This window comes from Panthera pardus, unplaced genomic scaffold (genome assembly GCF_024362965.1).
Source record: "Panthera pardus isolate Hobbes unplaced genomic scaffold, ASM2436296v1 HiC_scaffold_21, whole genome shotgun sequence".
In the NCBI taxonomy this organism is placed as follows: Eukaryota; Metazoa; Chordata; class Mammalia; order Carnivora; family Felidae; genus Panthera; species Panthera pardus.
The window spans coordinates 15,975,605-15,995,544 of record NW_026526777.1 but is presented as its reverse complement, the minus strand read 5'-3'; the positions used below and the strand labels follow the sequence as shown (position 1 = coordinate 15,995,544).

The 19,940-nt window shown below is 42.3% G+C and overlaps 1 protein-coding gene across 3 annotated transcripts in view; it reads right to left on the bottom strand.

Moving 5' to 3' along the window:
• Positions 1-19,940, bottom strand: part of USH2A (usherin) — a 739,062-nt gene that overhangs the window by 17,722 nt on the left and 701,400 nt on the right. For all 3 annotated transcript variants that reach the window (XM_019465619.2, XM_053908979.1, XM_053908980.1), the window contains exons 65-67: positions 10,378-10,584; positions 6,989-7,227; positions 6,001-6,209 (exon numbers count right to left, since the gene is read on the bottom strand). In XM_019465619.2, the coding sequence (XP_019321164.2) occupies positions 6,001-6,209; positions 6,989-7,227; positions 10,378-10,584 (655 nt within the window). The remainder of the gene's footprint in view (positions 1-6,000; positions 6,210-6,988; positions 7,228-10,377; positions 10,585-19,940) is intronic.

The window sequence follows — 19,940 nt, the reverse complement described above, 5'->3', positions numbered from 1 at the left end:
GCAGGGCCCGCTGCAGAGCTCGATCCCATGGACCTTGAGATCCAGACCTAAGCAGAAATCAAGAGTTGGATGCTCAACCAACTGAGCCACCCAGGTGCCCCTCAAACCCTCTTTTATTTAAAAAAAAATTTTTTTTTAACGTTTATTTATTTTTGAGACAGAGAGAGAGCATGAACGGGGGAGGGTCAGAGGGAGGGAGACACAGAATCTGAAACAGGCTCCAGGCTCCGGGCTGTCAGCACAGAGCCCGACGCGGGGCTCGAACTCACGGAGCGTGAGATCATGACCTGAGCTGAAGTCGGCCGCTTAACCAACTGAGCCACCCAGGCGCCCCTCAAACCCTCTTTTAATATGTTTTTCCAATACAAACTTCACAATGGAATATACTGTTGTATCTGTCTGTGGGTTCCCTCTGCCACTTAATTCAAAAGATTTCCACATCTCCCCTCCATCATAACAGCACAGATAAAGACAAGGTTTGTAAATAGTATAAAAATAGAAAGATAGGAGCTCTGAGGAAAGAGTGATTGAACAATCAAAATAACCAAGAATAATGAATTTGGAGACAGGAAATGGGAACAGTTACTATGCCCCCTGCACTTGATATGTTTTATCTCATTTAGTCTTCAAAACAATCTTGTAAGAGTTCTTAATTTTTCAGGTCAGGAAACTGAGGTTCAGAGAAGCCAAATTACTTGCTTAACCTCAGTGGCTTGTAAGAGGCCGAGGGTCTGAACCCAGACCTGCTAACCATAAAGCCCATGTTGTTTTGTTACAATCAATACACATCTATTCAAAGGAGCACAGTTTACTAATTCAGTTTATGGGTGCACTGAATCATCCTGGCTCATCCTGACTGATACATATTTAGGAATTTTGTGAGCTGATTATTAAACCCAACCATTATTAAAATATATTATGTAAGCTAAAATAAATGATACTAAAACTAAGTTAATAAACACTCAACGTTCATAAATCCTTCGTGATTTTGCTACATTGTATTATTATCTATGCTCTTGAGGTGGTTTATGTCTATTATGTCTGGAGGGTGGAAATATTGCAGAGGAGGGCACCACTAGTCACCTCTTGCCAGCTCTGTGTTCCTTGGAAAATCGAAATTAGCCACGGTGGGAGTATTTACACCACGGAAGTTGGCAAGCACTTCCAATCAGACATTTTCTCTCAAGAAGCCCAGCAGTTAAACTATGCCTCACTTTGTTCTTGCCCTGAAGGTGTAGTTAAGGCAGAGGGGGCTGAATGCATTGCTAACACCTCTCCAGACCCACGTTACTATAAAATTACAAACACTACTTTCAAAGTACTTTATGATTTGTATTTCTGATCCATATTTTTTCTCTTAAAAGTAGCATGAATGGTATTTGAAAACCCATATGATAGAGGCGCCTGGCTGGCTCAGCCTGTTGAGCACCTGACTCTTGGTTTCAGCTCAGGTCATGATCTCACGGTTTGTGAGTTCGAGCCCCACATTAGGCTCAATGCTGCTGGTGCGGAGTTTGTTTGGTATTCTCTCTCTCTCCCTCTCACTCTGCCCCTCCCCTGCTCTCTGTCTCTCTCTCAAAATAAATAAACTTAAAAAAAAAAAAGAAAACTTATATGATAGCCATTTATTGTATTTTTCCATGTCTGTGGATCCAGTAAAGTGGATTGAGTGAGCCCTTTCTTCCCTTGGTGCTACTCCAATTTGGAGTCACTTCTTCTATGTAAAGGAAGAAGAGAAAACAAGGAAACCTTTTTTTTTTTTTTTTTTTTTTTTAATGTTTATTGTGTGTGTGAGAGAGAGAGCAAGCAGGGGAGGGGCAGAGAGAGACAGAGAATCTCAAGCAGGCTGCTGTGTGCTATCAGCACAGAGTCTGATGTGGGGCACAAACTAAAAAAAAAAAAAAAATCATGACCTGACCCGAAATCAAGAATCATGACCTTAACCAACTGAGCGCCCCAGGAGCCCCAAGACAGCAAGGAAATCTTGTATCTGTTCACTGTGGGTTTTTTTTTTTTTTTGAGCCTAAGGAAAAAAAATCTGGCAAAACTAAGCTCGATGACTAAAAAGAGAATTGGTTAACAAAACTGCAAACCTCACAGAGCTGTTTTGGCCAGGCCTTCTGGCCAGTAAACACACACACACACACACACACACACACACACACACACAATGGGCTTATGGATATATTATGAAGGGGAACCGCTTCTGAAGGGTGGTGACTATGTTTCGTCTCTCTCCTTGTACAGAGTAGCGTTTTGTTTTAATTTTTTTTAATGTTTATTTATTTTTGAGACAGAGAGAGACAGAGCATGAATGGGGGAGGGTCAGAGAGAGAGGGAGACACAGAATCTGAAGCAGCTCCAGGCTCTGAGCTGTCAGCACAGAGCCGGACATGGGGCTCGAACCCACAAACTATGAGATCATGACCTGAGCCGAAGTCGGACGCTCAACCAACTGAGCCACCCAGATGCCCCCAGAGTAGCATTTTTTATTAGTAGACCAGAATTCCTTTTACTGTGTCTTCACGTCGGGTGTATTTCTCACGGTTCCTTTTGGGTTTGAGAAGGGCAGATAGTGAGAGGAACAGGCAGAAAGATGAAGGAGGGTGCACATTAGGAAAGAGGACTTCAACTACCTCCATTTTGACTTCAGTCTGTACTTTCTAATTGATTAAATTCTTCCCAGCTTATCTCTCAACTCAGGCAAAAGGCGAGGCAAAGCACCCTGTGGTAAGAACCAAACCATCCCCTCCAGCAATAAGGACCCCCGGAGCCGGCAAGACCTCGCTTGACTGACCCCAAGACAATGGTCGACCTGACCTGTACTGCCACCTGCATGTCCCCACCAACCTTTGTCCCACATTTTCCTTACATGAGCCTGGAAGTGTTTTCAGCACTTTGGAGACAGGCTTCCAATGCGTGGTGGCCTCACTGAAATAAATCCCTTTCCTGTTTCACCCCCTCCCTCGACTCTCTGCTTCCGGACTGTGTCAGTGGCTGGTGGCCCGATGTGATCTGTTTGGGACCCCTGGAGCCAGATGATCTTGTACCCCCATGCCACGATTATGGTTACACAGTAGACATTACTGAGAATCATTGCACTTTGGATTATGGTGCAAGTGACAAAGAATGCAGATGGTGTGGCAGCAACAATAAACGCGAGAAGTTTGGGTGCGTTCACTCACTCATAGAGCAACACACGTTGGGTGTTCAGACCTGCGGCCCAGGGCTGGAGTAACGTAGAGAAAGTGAGGCCTGAACGGGAAGCAGATTACAGGAAAGATGCCAGCTGTGTCTGGGGCTGTCGCATTTGGGCGGAGGTGAGGAAGCGGGGTGTGGGCGTGTGGGGGGCTGGGTTTCAAAGCAAAGGACTCGGGGAGCAGGTGGCCTTCTGGGAGTTGGCCTTCGGAGCTGAAGCCTGGGAGAAGATGAACTCACTTCCTGAGGAGGGAAGACAAGAGGAGGGAAAGGGTAGAGAGGAAAGTTTAGGACTGAGATTGGAAGGGACCTGGTTGGTGTAAGATCAACCAACAGACTGACTGACACTGAACAGCCACAGAGGCAGGAAGGAGGACAGGAGAAACTCATGGAAACTAGGGGGACTGTTTTTTTTTTTTTTTTAATGTTTATTTATTTTTTGGGAGAGAGAGAGAGAGAGAGAGAGAGAGTAGTGGAGGGGCAGAGAGAGAGGGAGACAGAGAATCCAAAGCAGGCTCCACATTGTCATCACAGAGCCTGACATGGGGCTCAACCCATGAACTCCTAGATCATGACCTGAGCAGAAACCAAGTCAGAGGCTTAACTGAGCCACTCAGGCGCCCCAGGGGGACTGCTTTTTAAAAAAGGACTGAGGGTCCCACTGCCTTGAATGTTCCTCGGAAGTCAGTAAGAGTGACTGCTGCTAAAAAATATCCCCTAGATGATCACTGTGGAGGTCAAGGGCAAACCTAGGAAGAGATTTTCACAAAGTGACGAGGTGAAAATCACTCTGGAGAACTTTAAAGGGTAAGTGGGAAGAAGGAAAATGGGCAAAGCCCTCGGAGAGCATCCTTCAGACAAGTTTTACTATGAAGGGAGGAGTGTGGGAGGGGAAATGAGGGAGAGAATCAACTGTGACTCTAATGTTTATTATTTTTTTTTATTATTTTGAGGGAGAGTGAGCGTGTGCGGGATAGGGGCAGAAAGATAGGGAAAGAGACTCCCAGGCAGGCTCAGCTTGGAGCCCAACGCGGGGCTCAAACTCATGGCCATGAGATCATGACCTGGGCCGAAATCAAGGGTCGGATGTTCAACCGACTGAACCACTCAGGCACTGGAAAAAAGTGTGACTCTATCCAGGGTGCACTGAAGATTGCAGAGAGGAGGCCGGTGGTCAGCGGGGAAGGGGGTGGGATTCAAAGCACAGGAGGTGGGATTATTTCGGGGAGAAGGACCACCCTTCCTTGTTGCAGACAGAAATGAAGCCGATTGCAGGTGGGTGGGAAGGGAGCAAATTACTGACCGGTGACCTCTCTTTTCCTGGTGAGTGTGGAAGCAGGGAGTTCTGTAGAGCACACAGGGAGAGGTGGGTGAGGACAGGAGGGGTGTGCAGTGGGGGAGGGTGGGAGGAAGTGGGAGGTTTGGGGAGGGAGGAGAAGGTCTGAAATCTTCATGACAGACCAGGGTAACATAGTGGTACTCAGCTGAGCGGGGTGGTGATGAATTCAGAGGAATACCTCTACTTTCTAGATGTGGAAACCGGCAGGTGACTTCAGCTCTGGCCTTACTTTGGGGCCACCTCATTGTACAGCTCCCAGAGCCTCAGTTCAGATTCCGGTCTATGTGAACGGCATCTTGGAATTGTAATGCACGGTCCACAGTCCTGCTTCAGTTCTGTCTTCCGTAAATTTAGATAACAGCACTTCCTTCATCGTCTTGTGCTGAAGACTATTTGTAAAATCCCTCAACAATGCCACGAACAAGCAAGTTCTCTCTAAGAGTGACCTGTTGCTCACATCTCCTGTGTTGTTGTTTAGACACATTAACTTCTTTGTAGGAGGCATTGGCCTTTCATGAACATATAACTCTTACTTTAAAAAATGCCAATGCCATATACTGAAGATGAGATTATAATTTGACACAGTGTGGCTGGAAATCCAATTTGCAGTAAGTATCCAAAGACTTAAAATATTTACATTCTTGATGTAGTAAATTCCATGTGTCAAAATTTAATTTGAAGAAAACCAGACATTCGAAGATTGGTACTTTTTACCGACTTTTGAACAAGGGGCACCATACCTTTTCTTTCCACTGAGCCCTGCAAACGATGCAGCAGGCTCTAACTATAAGTACTTATTTTATTCTCAATACTTTTGGTATTTTTTCGTTTTTTAAATGTTTATTTATTTAGGGAATCTCTACACCTAACATGGGGCTCAAACTCATGACCCCTGAGATCAGAAGTCGCCTGCTCTTCTGACTGAGCCAGCCAGGCACCTTGTTTTCATTTTTGTCATTTTTAAACAGTAGACATATACGCCTTATAAATTCCGAAAAGGAATTATTTTACAGAAATGTAAGGAGGCCCCAATTAACTAGTGAATTGCCCTTCTGCTTTTCTTGATGGTGCTTTCCATATCTCAATGCTTTCCGGAAATGCCTTCTGGATTATGCCACGTAACTTGAAAAGAAAAGGAGTGGCAAACTAAAAAACAGACAAACAAATAAATATCATCCCAAATTTCCAGAGTTTGTCTATGTTCATCCTTGTTTGACTTCCTCTAAATTGGTTTTCACCCCACCACTACATGAAAACTCTTCCTAAATTTGTACTTAATCTTTATGTTATTAAACCCAAAGGGCATTTGTTTCCCCCCAATGGTCATCTTCATCGACGTCTCGGCGATATTCGGGGAACTTGAACACTCACCCAACCCTTTCCAAAGGCCAGCTGCCCTACTTTTCGTGGCAGGGCTCCTACCTCCCTCTCTGGCTGATGGGGGCACAGCCACTTCTACTCACATTCTCTTTGGGTGACAAAGCTGATCCATTCGGAAGCCGTGCTGCCCACCTCATTGTGGGCCACCACCCTCAGCTTGTAGGTGGTGTAAGGCTGGAGGCCCTCAAGGCTGGCTGTCTGCCCTGGCCCCACGAACTTTGTCTCTGTTTGGCTGGGAGTGCACGCAGTGGCTGAATCCGGGGGACAAGCCACGTAGAGCTGAAGCTCATAGCTAGAACGAGAGAGCAGGCAATCAGATTAGTTTAACTTTCGTCTCAAACGGGTATATCTTGTGAGGAGACGTTTGGTTTTCGCGGAACTACAAGCTCTTTCCGATTTCCGTTTGTGGGAAACCGCGCTCAGACACACTTTATTTAATGCCGTTGGAAATGAGCGGCGGATGTAACCGGAGAAGTGATAAGAAAAGTCACATGTGTACACGTGTTGCTGTCCAGCCAGCAACTAGCAATCCTTGTTGGTAGAGATAAGAGATTTGTCTCTTTTCAGGGAAGAGCGATAAAAGCGTTCTCCTCTGCTGAAAAGAAGGAATATCTTTTTTTCAAACAAACAAACAAGCAAATAAATACCGAACAAACAGTATCTTTTGTTCCAGATTATTTTGAGTAAAATCCCTCCTTTGTTTTTTCAAGCGGTGGTTCCTTAGGGCATTTTAAATTAGATCAGGCAAATTCTGATTTACCACAGAAGTTTCTTATGTTCCAGCCGAGGCCCATAGAATAATTCCAGGGAACCCTGAAGAGCGTACTCTTTCAATGAACGCAAACACATTGCCTAGTCTTTCTTATTTAAAGACAATGTGGTTGTTCACCTTTCTGTCGTTAGCTGATTTTATGATTTAAACACTTTTCAGGGAACATAAGTCAGTTTATTTATCTATTTCGCTATAGGTATTTGTTCAATAAGCACGCCTTCCTTGGGCAGGGCTGGGTAGCTGCACGTCTGTATGCGTGTCTTATGTTGGCTTATTCATCCTTCTGTCTGGCCCACTACCTTTGAATGACACCATTGGGGAACAGAGGAGGACTCCACTGGAAGGCAGCTGTCCGTGAGGACAGTGTCTGGATCTGGGGAGAGGACAGTCCTGAGGGTGGAGCAGGATGAGTTCTCAGCTCTGCCGTTGGCCCTTTGCTGCAACAGTTGAAGCAAGTGCAGGCCTCCACCCCGATGGAGTACGTAGTGAAGGGCTGCAGGCCGTGAAGAGTCTGCTGGGTGGCCATGCCTTCCGACAGCTGTAGGAAGAAAGGATACGAGGTGAGGCAGCGTCGCAGAGCACAGACAACGGACAAATGTTTATCGTGTATCCCACCTCCTATGAAGGGAGTGCCACGCCGGGTCACCTGGGAGGCACGCTATGGCATCTCGCGTAGTATTTACCCTCAAGGAATTGCCAATCCAGTTGGAGAGGCATATCTTAAACATGCGAAAAATGTAATGGTGTAATAGTTAGAAGTTTGAGGTAACAGGATAGAGATCACGAGGCACAATATTATTTAGCACCATAGAAAGATGTTAGAATATGGCACAGAACACACAACATGTATTTTCTTAAGTTTTTATGAAAATTCCAGTAAGTTCACATATAGTGTAATATTAGTTTCAGGTGTATAATTTAGTGATTCAACACTTCCATATATTACCTGGTGCTCACCACAAGCACCCTCCTTAATCCCCATCACCTATTTAACCCATCCCCCCACCCACCTCCTCTCTGGTAACCATCAGTTTGTTTTCTATTGTTAAGAGTCTGTTTCGGGGCGCCTGGGTGGCTCAGTCGGTTGGGCGTCCGACTTCGGCTCAGGTCATGATCTCACAGTTCGTGGGTTCAAGCACCGCATGGGGCTCTGTGCTGACAGCTTGGAGCCTGGAGCCTGTTTCAGATTCTGTGTCTCCCTCTCTCTCTGACCTTCCCCCCATTCATGCTCTGTCTCTCTCTGTCTCAAAAATGAATAAACATTAAAAAAAAAAAGAGTCTCTTTCTTGGTTTGCCTCTCTCCTTCTTCCCCCCATGATCATTTGCTTTGTTTCTCAAATTCTACATTAAGTGAAATCATACGGTATTTGTCTTTCTCTAACTGACTTATTTTGCTCAGCATAATACTCTCTGGCTCCATCTACTGCCTATGGCAAGACTTCATTCCTTTTTATGACCAAGTAATATTCCATTGTAAATATAAACCACATCTTTATCCATTCATCAGTTGATGGACATTTGGGCTTTTTCCATAATTTAGCTATTGTTGATAATGCTGCTATAAACATCAGGGTGAGTATATCTCTTTGAGTATTTTTGTATCCTTTGGGTAAATACCTAGTAGTGCAATTGCTGGACCGTAGGATAGTTCTATTTTTAACTTTTTGAGTAACTTCCATACTGTTTTCCAGGGTGGCTGCACCACCTCACATTCCCACTAACAGAAAACACACAAAACATTAATCAAATTCTGTGGCCTTCAGAACAATGCCTTTCCAATACCAAAATCTGTATTTGAATTATATTTCTGGAGAGTATTCACTAAGGTCCATATTCTGCCATTGTTCCGTGCATGTAATTGGGGGGCCAAAATTCCCTCAGATCCATGTTCGAGTGGGTGTTTAAGAGCTTGAAAGTCTATCTCTTCCTGGGAGCATGTTGGTTTATATGACATATCAAAGCCTTTCCCTCAACCACCTTTGTTGCATCATGAACTTTTTGGTTTCTTTGGAGCACGTATTTTACCCCATTGTGGTTTCATTAAGAACTCTGGAACAAAAGAGTTCAGAAACTGGAAAACGAATTTCCAGTGACATAGCAACATATAATTAAGAAGAGTTATCTGCTATTTAAAAAATGCATACAATGCACTCCAAATATAAATTATTTTAGTTTATTAATATTATCATTTTATAACCGTGGATAATCAAGGGTTGATTGTATTTACATCATCTATATTTATTGAATACGAGGCCCTGTAGAAAATATGCTAATACTTCTTTAACATTCAATACGAGACCTCTTTCCTTGCAAGTTATTTTCTGAAATTGTGTTTTAATACCTGGCACTCTGGATTCAGAGGATTTCTCCACACTTACCCAAATTGTTCCCTACATTGGTCTAAATAATTTATAATATCATAGTGGGATCTGCACAACTTGTCCATGAGGGTTTTTTTTATGAACAAAGTGTCATAATCTATACTTATTCACGAAAAACGCAAGAGTGGTATGCACTGGGCAGCAGAGAAGGGGCTTCATCTTACTGGCTCTTGGTGTCTTTGTATAAATAATGGAGGAACTGGTCTAATTAGTTATTAGGGTCCCTTCAGCCAGTGGCTTTGCTAAAACACAGCGGGAGAGATGATTTCTCCCCATTGTCTGCTGTGTTTCCCCGATGTGCCCCAAACGTGCCAAGAAAAAAACAGCGGAGCAAGAGTTGTGCTGGCCAAGCTGTTCTCTCTCCCAAAACGCTGGAACTTTCTCGAAGTCACCAAAAGAAAGTGTGAGCTTTCAGTGTGTTATCAGACATTTGCTTGTGCCAAAATGGGGATTCCGAGGATAGTCTTTGCTCTACTTTTTCTTTCTCATATTAACATTTACACCACCAATAACAGCCGATTTTCGACCCATTACCATATGCCACGACTTGATATTGTTTTCTGATTAAATTAATTGTTGCTAAAGTCTTGGGCTTCTTTTAAAAAAATTTTTTTTTTTTTTTTAATTTTTTTTCAACGTTTTTTATTTATTTTTGGGACAGAGAGAGACAGAGCATGAACGGGGGAGGGGCAGAGAGAGAGGGAGACACAGAATCGGAAACAGGCTCCAGGCTCCGAGCCATCAGCCCAGAGCCTGACGCGGGGCTCGAACTCACGGGCCGCGAGATCGTGACCTGGCTGAAGTCGGACGCTTAACCGACTGCGCCACCCAGGCGCCCCTAAAAAAATTTTTTTTTAATGTTTATTTTTTGAGAGAGGGAGAGAGAGCACAAGTGGGGGACGGGCAGAGAGACAGGGAGACACAGAATCTAAGGCAGGCTCCAGGCTCCGAGCTGTCAGCACAGAGCCCGACGTGGGACTCAAACCCACGAACCGTGAAATCATGACCTGAGCTGAAGTCAGACGCGTAACTGACTGAGCCACCCAGGTGCCCCTAAAGTCTTGGGTTTCTTATATTTGTGGAGTCTTTAATACTTTTAGCACTTCACTCCCTGAATATTTACATATTTTCTGTATGTTTCCTAACACTTTTTCTCAGACAGATCTTTGTGCTAAGTTCATCATGGGCAATTGAGAACAGATGGGTAAGAAAGAAGGATCAAGGAGATGAAAAGGCAAGGGCACCATAGTTTATTCGTAAAGAATCAACCAGCCCTGGAATTTTGTTCTGAGTGCTCTGCTACTCACCACGGTCTCTGCCCCGCTGGTGTTGGAGAACAATCTGTAGAGACTGACGATTCCGTTGGGCTTCCCAGGGGCACTGATGTTGACCACTGCTTGGGTGGCAGAGATTGTATGGAACCTGGGGGCGCCAAGACCTTCTGGGGGGGCAGGCCCGGTTCTACACCAAGTCCAGCTACTGGGGGCTTTTCCTGCTGAATTCACTGCCCAGACCTCCAAAGAGAAATCAGTAAGATCACTCAAAAGCAAAGTAGCCTCAGGCTGAAACAAAAGTTGGCAACCAAAAGCAACCAAACACGACAGAATGTGATAAACTTTGATCTTGCACCTTTGTAATCACAGAGCAGATCAGCTCCTTCCTCTTTTTTGCCTTTGACCATTTGAACACAAAGGGGGCCGATTAGGAGCCCTCATTTCAGAATGCAGCAGGCTGGTTTAAGCCTGATGAGAAGCCGCTCATTTCTGTATATGGGGTGTCAGCTCCTGCAACCTGAATGGATCTGCAGACTACGTAAAACTCAGCAATTCTTAAACACCGTCCCCACCAAATCTGCATGAAAATTAAATTTTCCTTTCATCAAGGAGGGAATAAACATATGGAAGGATGTATAATCTTATTTATCAAGAACCATTTGTATAATTAAACACGAATATCCTAAAAGGTTGCCTTAGGTCGTCATTTGCATGAGTAAGTAATTTGTAGAATGTCAGGTACAATAGACAGAGTAGATGGATGTGTGAGTGTATAGGGTTAAATTAGGCCCAATAACAGCCAACTACACAGTGATCAATCAGAATGATAGATCTAAATGGCAATACAAGAAGACTATCTGCGTGTTTAGGAGTAAGAGTATTCCTTAGTAAGCTTTCACGTTGTGCAAATCTAACTTCAGGAAATTTCTTTCTCATTCAGTGTCTCCTACAATAGATAGATTATCTATTATATCTATCATCTATCTATCTATCTATCTGTCACCTATCTATCATCCATCTATCCATGCATCTATCTAATATATTTGCTCTGAGCTTTTAAAGTCTAAAAAAAAACTTGTTTGATTCTATAGTAGACACATTCCAGGTATACAGTGTTAAAAAAAAAGCATGCAGAACATTTGAAATAGGAGATGCTTAGAAACAAACCGTTTTTGTTTCTTTTATTTTTGCATCAAGAGATGTTTCAAGAGAATAAATACTGGAGAGATTTTTAGCAGTTAGGCCAAATCTTACTGATGTTTCCATACTTTTGTTTTGTTTTGGTTTTGGTGGTTTCCTTTGGAAAAGTAAAATTTCTGATGTTGAACTGCTCTCCGATTTGCTGTCAAATGCAAATCTGCAGCCCCTTGCTGAGAGGATTGCCAGAAGCCCCATTTTTATTTTTATGTTTTTTAATTGTTATTTTTTTATTTCAAATTTTTATTTAAATTGTAGTTAGTTAACATATATGGTAAAACTGGTTTCAGGGGCAGAATTTAGTGATTCATCACTTACATATAACACCCAGTGTTCATCCCAACAAGTGCCCCATATTTTAAGAGACAACTAACCTCCTTACATAGCAGAATCTGCCCTTGTTAGACACATTCTCTCACTGTATAATAATCACTCACATTTGTATAAACCCTGCACTTTACAAAGCCCTTTAATGTGTGATCTGACTTCGTCCTCATAATACAACTTTGTAGGGTGGCTGGAGAATGTGTTATTAGCCCCCTTTACTGGTGAGAAAATTAAGCCTCTGAAAATGTCACTCTCTTACTCTAGGTGAGAGAAGTTACAAGAGCTGAGACAAGAATTCTGCTCTCCAATAAACTTTTTTTTTTTTGAATGTTTCTGTATTTATTTTGAGAGAGACAGAGACCGTATGATTGGGGGAGGGGCAGAGAGAGAGGGAAACAGAGTATCCCAAGTGGTCCCTGTACTGTCAGCACAGAGCCAGATGTGGGCCTCAGACTCACGAAACTGAGATCATGACCTGAGCCGAATCCAAGAGTAGAATGCTTAACCGACTGAGCCACTCAGAGGCCTCTCCAATAAACTCTTTTATTGCTCTTTCCAATAAACTGTGTTTTGATTCTGCATGTCGTCCATATGCATAAGTATGACACTCAGGGTCATGAAAGTCAAATGGCTCGTCCATAGACAAATATGTGCAGTCCTGGGTGAGGTAACGTTAGCTTGTAAGGATGGATAGACGGGCCCAGATTGTCTTAGGGGATGGAGGTTTGTTTTCACAGGCACAGGGAGGTAGGGAGCAGCACGCCGTGTTAGCAATGGGAGAACCACTTCATGGGAACCAGACTCCAACAGCAGCTGCTCTTGTAGTCCCCTCTGAAGTGGCTCAGGTCAGACTTAGCAGAGGGAGAGTAGGTATAGAGGTTATTGATGAAGAGGTCACATCTGAGAGCAGATGAGAGAGTCCTCCACTCCTCAGTCAGCAACAGACCAACCTCTTTAATGCAAATGCCTGTCCAGGAGATAGGCGAGAACATTTCTTACTACACAAGGAGTGACAAAGTTTGAAAAGAAAGTATTCTTGGGAAAGGGGTGCAAAACAAGGTGTACATATTGGTATCAAGTTCTTTGCCAAGAGTACGGCTCGTGTTGGTGAGTTAAGGTGTTAAGAGATAAACTGAGGCATGTTAAAAATTTTAAGAGTTTATTTGAGCAAAAAACAATTCTAATGGGGGCTCTGCCAAACTGGAAGTGGTTAGGAGCAGTTGGCCAACACAGGGAATGTGCAGAAGCAAAGAGAGGAGAGTATTTAATTAGCTATAGCCATTGTTCTCTGTGTTTTGATTTTGTAATCTTGAAGCATTCACCGGCTTAGATTTCAGTTTGTTTACACAGACCTTCAAAGCATTAGAGCCACCATAGACTAATGGTCTCCTTGCTTAATTAAGTAAAGGGCATATAGAATTTTGATACAGGCCACAATGGATGGGAAAGGAAACAAGGAGGAAAATAAAAGTAGTGTAATAAAATAAAAATTCAGCAAGTTGCCAATTAATTACTGAGCACCAATAGGAGACCAGCAACAGGGCAGGTATGAGGATGTTGAAAAAAATGATATAAGTATCATAAGTGCTCAGCACGGGGTCTGGCCTCGGATTATGAACACTTTGCTTTCATTTTTGATGTAGATGCAGCATTATAAATACTATGAAGGCTTTTTAATGCTAGTGTCGTCAGATAAAAACTAAACCTCGTACCATCCTGTGTTAGGTGAGTTTTTGTCAGGTAGAGTCCTATTTCCAAAATGTGATTTAATCTCTGGCATTTTTAAAATGCTTGAGCCTCAGTATTATGGTGTTTCTGTGTATTTCTATGGAAATATTCTGGTCTGAAAAGAAGGCAATTCAAAATTCTCCATCACTAACTGGGAATGTGTGTAGGACTTAGTGTCTTTTGTCTTTGACAGGAGACCTTCATAATATAGTGCTCTTTTTCTTAGTCTTTCTTTTTAGTATTCAATCAATTTGAGATCAAAATAGCATTCATATAAATCAACGTGTTTATGCAAAGCAGGATCAGCCTATTTACATGAGCTACTCTGAAAATGAAAGCAGTTACGACGAAGAGAAAGCTGACTGAAATAATGAAGAATTATGGATTTCACAAAATTTGTACCACGAGGCAGTGTTTCTGTGATACAAAACCACCAGAAGAAGAGTAAAGAGGAAACTGTCCGTGGTATCCTCTCTGTCTGTTGAAGTAAAAAGTCTTTTAGCCAAAAATTGCTGTGGCTTTCTGCCAATGCCCAGTGAAGCAGGAAACAAAGGAACTGAAGTGTAATAGTTCAGGGTTCAGAATAAAAATAGTAACAGATATGCTTCTGATTTCTACTGACAAAACAGGACCCCAGGATTTGGGTTCATCTTTATACGGTGTGAAAAAAGAAGCAGAGATCTTGCATGGGAAATTTTGAGCAATATGCTCTGATCTTTTGATTTTAATGAACCCATATAAAAATCAAGAAATAAAATAGCTTGTGACCATGGAATTGCCTGCCATATCTATCTCTGTCTATCATATCTACCTATCATTTACCTAATCCATCCATCCATCCATTCACCCATTACCACCTAGTTACCTACTTTTTACCTGACAAGCCACTCCATCTGGTTTGTGTCCCAAGATTTCCTGACACGATCATAGGGTACAGAAACGTGGGCTTTTACTGTGTGGGCTGCTCATAGAAAAGAAGGGACATATTTATGGGATGAGAGCAAGTAAGGCTTTTGAATTACAAGGCCAAGTGACAAAAAGTAAGGATAGTCTTGGGGCGCCTGAGTGGCTCAGTTGGTTAAGCAGCTGACTCAGGTCATGATCTCACAGTTCATGAGTTCGAGCGCCACAACGTGCTCCGCACCGACAACATGGAGCCCGCTTGGGATTCTCTCTCTCCCTCTCTCTCTGCCCCTCCCCGCTCATGCTCTCTGTCTCTCTCAAAATAAATAAATAAACTTAAAAAAAAAAAGTAAGGATACTCTTCATTTTTTATTTATTCAGAATATCTTTATCCCTACAGTATCCAGCTGAACATATTTATTATTTTATAAATAAAAAAAGATGAGGGGCGCCTAGGTGGTTCAGTCGGTTAAAGTTCTGACTTGATTTCGGCTCAGGTCATGATCTCATGGTTCCTGAGTTCGAGCCCCACAACGGGCTCTGTACTGACAGCATGGAGCCTACTTAGTATTCCGTCTCCCTCCGCCTCTGCCCCGTCTCCACTTGTTCTATCTCTCTCAATATCAATAAAAAATAAGCTAAAAAAAGATTATTAAAGTTTTCACTAAAACAATTGGTTATTTGTGTTTAGTGAGCACTTGCACGCACACACACGCACACACACACACACTCAACTGTAAGAGTTAGGAACCTCCCAACGAATAGCTGTGAAAAATGAGAGCAAGTTTGGACTGGCTAAATTGGGGTGTTCTCTTCTCTAAGGTTTTGGTTGTGACCATGACAAGAGTTACAATGTAAATTAACTATTTGAATAAAAACAAAATAAAACCATTTAACCACAAATTCTATCATTGACTGCAAAAGTAGTAGATATTTCTGTTTATATTTCCATTTTCAATCTAATTTAAAAAACCTAACTAGTTACTATTACCATATTTATGTTAGTATTCATTAAATAAATGAAACTGTTCTTTTATTTACTTCCCTCAACCAGTACTAATGACTGTATTTTGCCTTAAAAAATTTCAGTTACCTAAAGTGCCACCATACTGCCAGGATCCCACTGCTGTGGAAACGATGGGTTTAATCATTTCTTCTCTATTTAAAACTGCCTCCTAGAAATCTTCCATCAGAGAAGTCTTTGTCAAAATGTGTTCCTGGGCCATGATCATCAAAATCATTTTGGAGCCCCTATATTAGTGTTTGTGGTGGAAGGACCTTGGAACCTGCCTTTTCGACACTGATTCTTGTGCCCAGTCTTGTTTGAGAAACACAGATGGCTATTCTTTATAGAACCAGGAATATACATGTAGATGCTATGTACATTCTTTTGTTGTTGTTGTTGATTTATTTTTGCGAGAGAGTGAGACAGAGCATGAGCAGGGGAGGGGCAGAGAGAGAGGGAGACACAGAACCTGAAGCGGGCTTCAGTCTCTGAGCTGTCAGCACAGAGCCTGATGCAGGGCTCGAACTCATGAACCACAAGATCATGACCTGAGCCAAAGTCAGACGCTTAACTGGCTGAGCCACCCAGGCGCCTCGGCACCACATGCATTCTTAAACTTGTATTCATCGAAGTCAGTTTAGAATTGTACTTTGCATTTCTGTTGTCATTACCTTCAGCCATTCAAAAAAGCATGAAGCATGTATCTGTTTGAATATGTTACAGCTGCAATCATCATTACAGAGTTTATTACAGCGGTCATGGTTTCAAACAGAACCAGAGTTCATTAGCTTTCGAGAAGGAACATTTGCTACCTAGTTTTCAATCCAGGTGTACATTTCTTGAAACCCCGATATTTCTGGAGCTTGTTGGATCTATTTTTCCCTTGCAGCCCAGATGAATATTATTCTAAATGCTCCCAATTCCTCTCAACACATTATTCCTTTAGTTTGATTCCAGAAGGGAGGGAAGAATCTGTGAACAGAAGCGTTTGTAATAATTTTTGTAAAAGAGACAGAGAAGGGGCCGTGACTCTGCACAGGACAGGGGAAAGGCAAGATAGATCTGAAATTTCCCCGGAGTGGTAGCTGTTGGGTGCTTACATTATAGTGCTAGTTATTCTTCAGCCTTATTTCTATACTTAACCGTAAAGTCGTTTTCATCTTAGTGCTTTGTCTTACCCAATGGTTCATAGCTTTCTGAAGTAACATTCTTTAGGACTGATGTTTTCCTAGTCTTTTTCTTTAATGTTATTTCTGAGAGAAAGAGCACGAGGGGGGAGGCAGAGAGAGAGAGAGAGGGACAGAGGATCGGAAGTGGGTCTGCGCTGACATCAGTGAGCATGACACAGGGCTTGCACCCACGGACCGTGAGATCATAACCTGCACCAAAGACGGATGCTCAACCGACTGAGCCCCCCAGTCGCTCCTCCAAGTATAGTCTTTATGCAAAGAGAAATTCTTAGTGTCAATCTCCAGGGATTTCCTGATGTGTTTTTCCTTTATCATATCATAAGGACTCTCCTTAGTTGTAAAAGTATTTTATGATTCTTTTGGCTAAGAGACCAGCATGCTACAAGTGTTGTGAAAGCCAAGAGAACAGCTTAGTGATATTGACGATACTGTTAGCACCCACTCGATGTCGATTCGTTCTTGTATTCACTATCAACTTCCATACAAAAATGGAAGGCAGAGATAACCATATTCAGCCAGTGGTCTTTCACAAAGAACTTCTAATCTGTTGACTCCTCATGTAAGTGACAGTGACCGTCCTAGCCCTTAGAGAAGTTTGAGATTCTGCTCTTTTTCCAGGCTGCTTAGTTGTATTGCTAGAGATGTATTATAACTGCTACTCTCAAAGGATTCAGCTATGGAGGGATTTTTGAGTTCTCTGCAACTTCTGTGATATCCTGTAACATGCTTCTTGTGGACTAATGACCATTTTTGATAAGACAAAAGCATTTCAACACTAGTGATGATATATTCCTATTGAACAGCACTAGAGAAGCAACATCATTCTTTATAAAACTAGAGAGTATGGATATATCTTTGTGACAATTCATATCAGAAATAAAACAAAAACCTGACATGAATGGCCATGCCAGTAATTAATAAGTTGAGTAAATAGGTTGCATGTTAACAGACAAACAATTAAATTATTTGTTTCCTAGGGGCATGTAATGAGATTGTGATCACATTCCCATGAGGGAGACAAACAGATATTAAAAAGGTCTTTCCAACACCTGTATTGGCTAAACCAACGGCTAATTCAATAGATTCGATCAAAACCACCACTTCCTTCACTGCTTCTGATTTATGACTTTGGCTGTAGTGAGTCATCACTCACTGCAGTTTGTTCTCTACTGCTCATAAATTATGCCTCATAAATAAAAAGATACAATCAAGGAAATCATATCAATTCATCTACAACCTTGGAGTCTATTTTCCCAGGGCACTTACACTAATGCCTTTTTAAAGGGTAGCCTGTCGTGGGTTTTGAATATGTTTGAATAGCAATGTGCCAAAATGGGCTTTGCCAGAACTGTGGTTAGAGAGACTCGTGGCGAAAAAAAGAAGGCAATAAATCTGAAATTACATGATTACACGATTATTTTATTTCACAAGCAGTCCTGCAGGCTATAGTCATAAAGGAACAGCTTGCTGGAAAGCTCCGTGTAGCTATCTATTTAACTCTCTATCTATCTGATTTTCTTTCATCATCAAATGGACTTTTTCAGCATCTCTGTTTGCATGAGACTTTACTGGCTACATTAGAGTTATCCTTTTACAGATATTGTCTCTGCATTCCAGGATCCTTTCATCTAAAACACTTTGGATCAGGCAAGATGGAACATGATTTTAATTGAATTCTGGGACCCAGGGGAGCAAGGGTACCACAAGACATTGTCTTCCTTTCCACTGCTACTTTTGAAATTCAGAGATGTGAAGCTACTAAAGAAATTATAAGACATTTTCTTTGCTAGAAAGGGGTGCTTTCTGTCGCTGCCGCTTAGCATACTGCCTTGTTCTTTGGAGCCACCCAATAAATATGAACACGAGGGATGGAAAACTGGCTTCAGTGATAGTGGGAAATCCTAAAATTAGCCTCAGTTTGATTTTAGTAATAAGAAGGAGAATTTGGAATTTATCACACACTACTTTTTATTGCTTCTATCTGTTCTCCCTGAGAGAAGATAGGAACCCAGTTCTGTCCAGCTCTCACGGAGGACACATAAAAGTAATTAATGGGTTCATTGAGCATTTGCACTTTTAGAATTGTATTATATATGCTGCTTTATTTCATCCTCCCAACAATCCTATCGAGTGAGTATTATTATTATCACTGTTTTGCATGAGGAAAAGGAGGCACAGAAAAGTTTCTGCAACTTGGAAGTGGTTAGGCCGGGTTTCCGAGATACGTATGTGCCGTAAAAGCTCAAGCTCCTGACCTTTTGCTACATAAGGCCATGGAAGGAAGACCTGGGCACATCTTCCCTTCTCTGGAACTGTTGCAGAGCCCCGCAGTTTCGGAGACTGGCCGTTTCTGTGGAGAGCAGCCGCAAAGTGAGATGGTGGGAATTACCACAAACGTCGTAGTGTCCATCCCGGCTGCCACTTATCACGTCTTAACACTATCGCATGTTAGAGGCAAACGATATTCACATACTTTCCATACCGCTCCAAATGTGTGTAAAGGTAGTGAAATTCCAGTACGTTAACTAAAATAATAACCATGCCCTACTGATATAACATTGGAAACATATACGTTCTGCACAATAGTTGCTACAGTAAGCTAAGATCACAATCACCAATTGGGAATCACGTTTTTGGTAATAACAGTCTAGTTAACTGGGTGAGATAATTTAATCATCCATTAATCCAACAGATACTGTCTGAGCCATTCTACGTGCCAAACACTGTTCTAGGAGTTAGGGATACAATGTGAACACGGTTGGAGTCGACATCTTGGTGGGGAAAGGCAGCAAGTACACAAACACAAAAGGAACAGGTATTATGTGCTAGAAAGGAAACAACCTATAGAATAAATTATATAAGCTATAACAATATAGCGGAGAATAGCACCAGGAGGGGCTCTCGGGAGAAGATAATCAAGCTGGGATGCTAATGGCAAGAAGGAGGTCACCATGGGAAGGAAGAGAAAACACTCTGGGCAAAAGAAGAGCAAGCGCAAAGTCCCTGAGGCTGGATTCTCTAGAAGGTTGGTGTGGCCGGGCTTAGTGAGTAAGAAGAGCCAGAGAGCAATGAGATGAGGAAAGTGGATAAATAAAAGCACCCGTTGAACCCAGGAGGACTTTGCGTTCTATGCGAAGCCAAGGGAGCATTCCCAGCAGGGATCTGACTTTATCTGATTTACATTTTATAGCAATAACTGAGTATTGATTACTTTTTATGAATTTGTCTGTTAAATTTTAATTTTA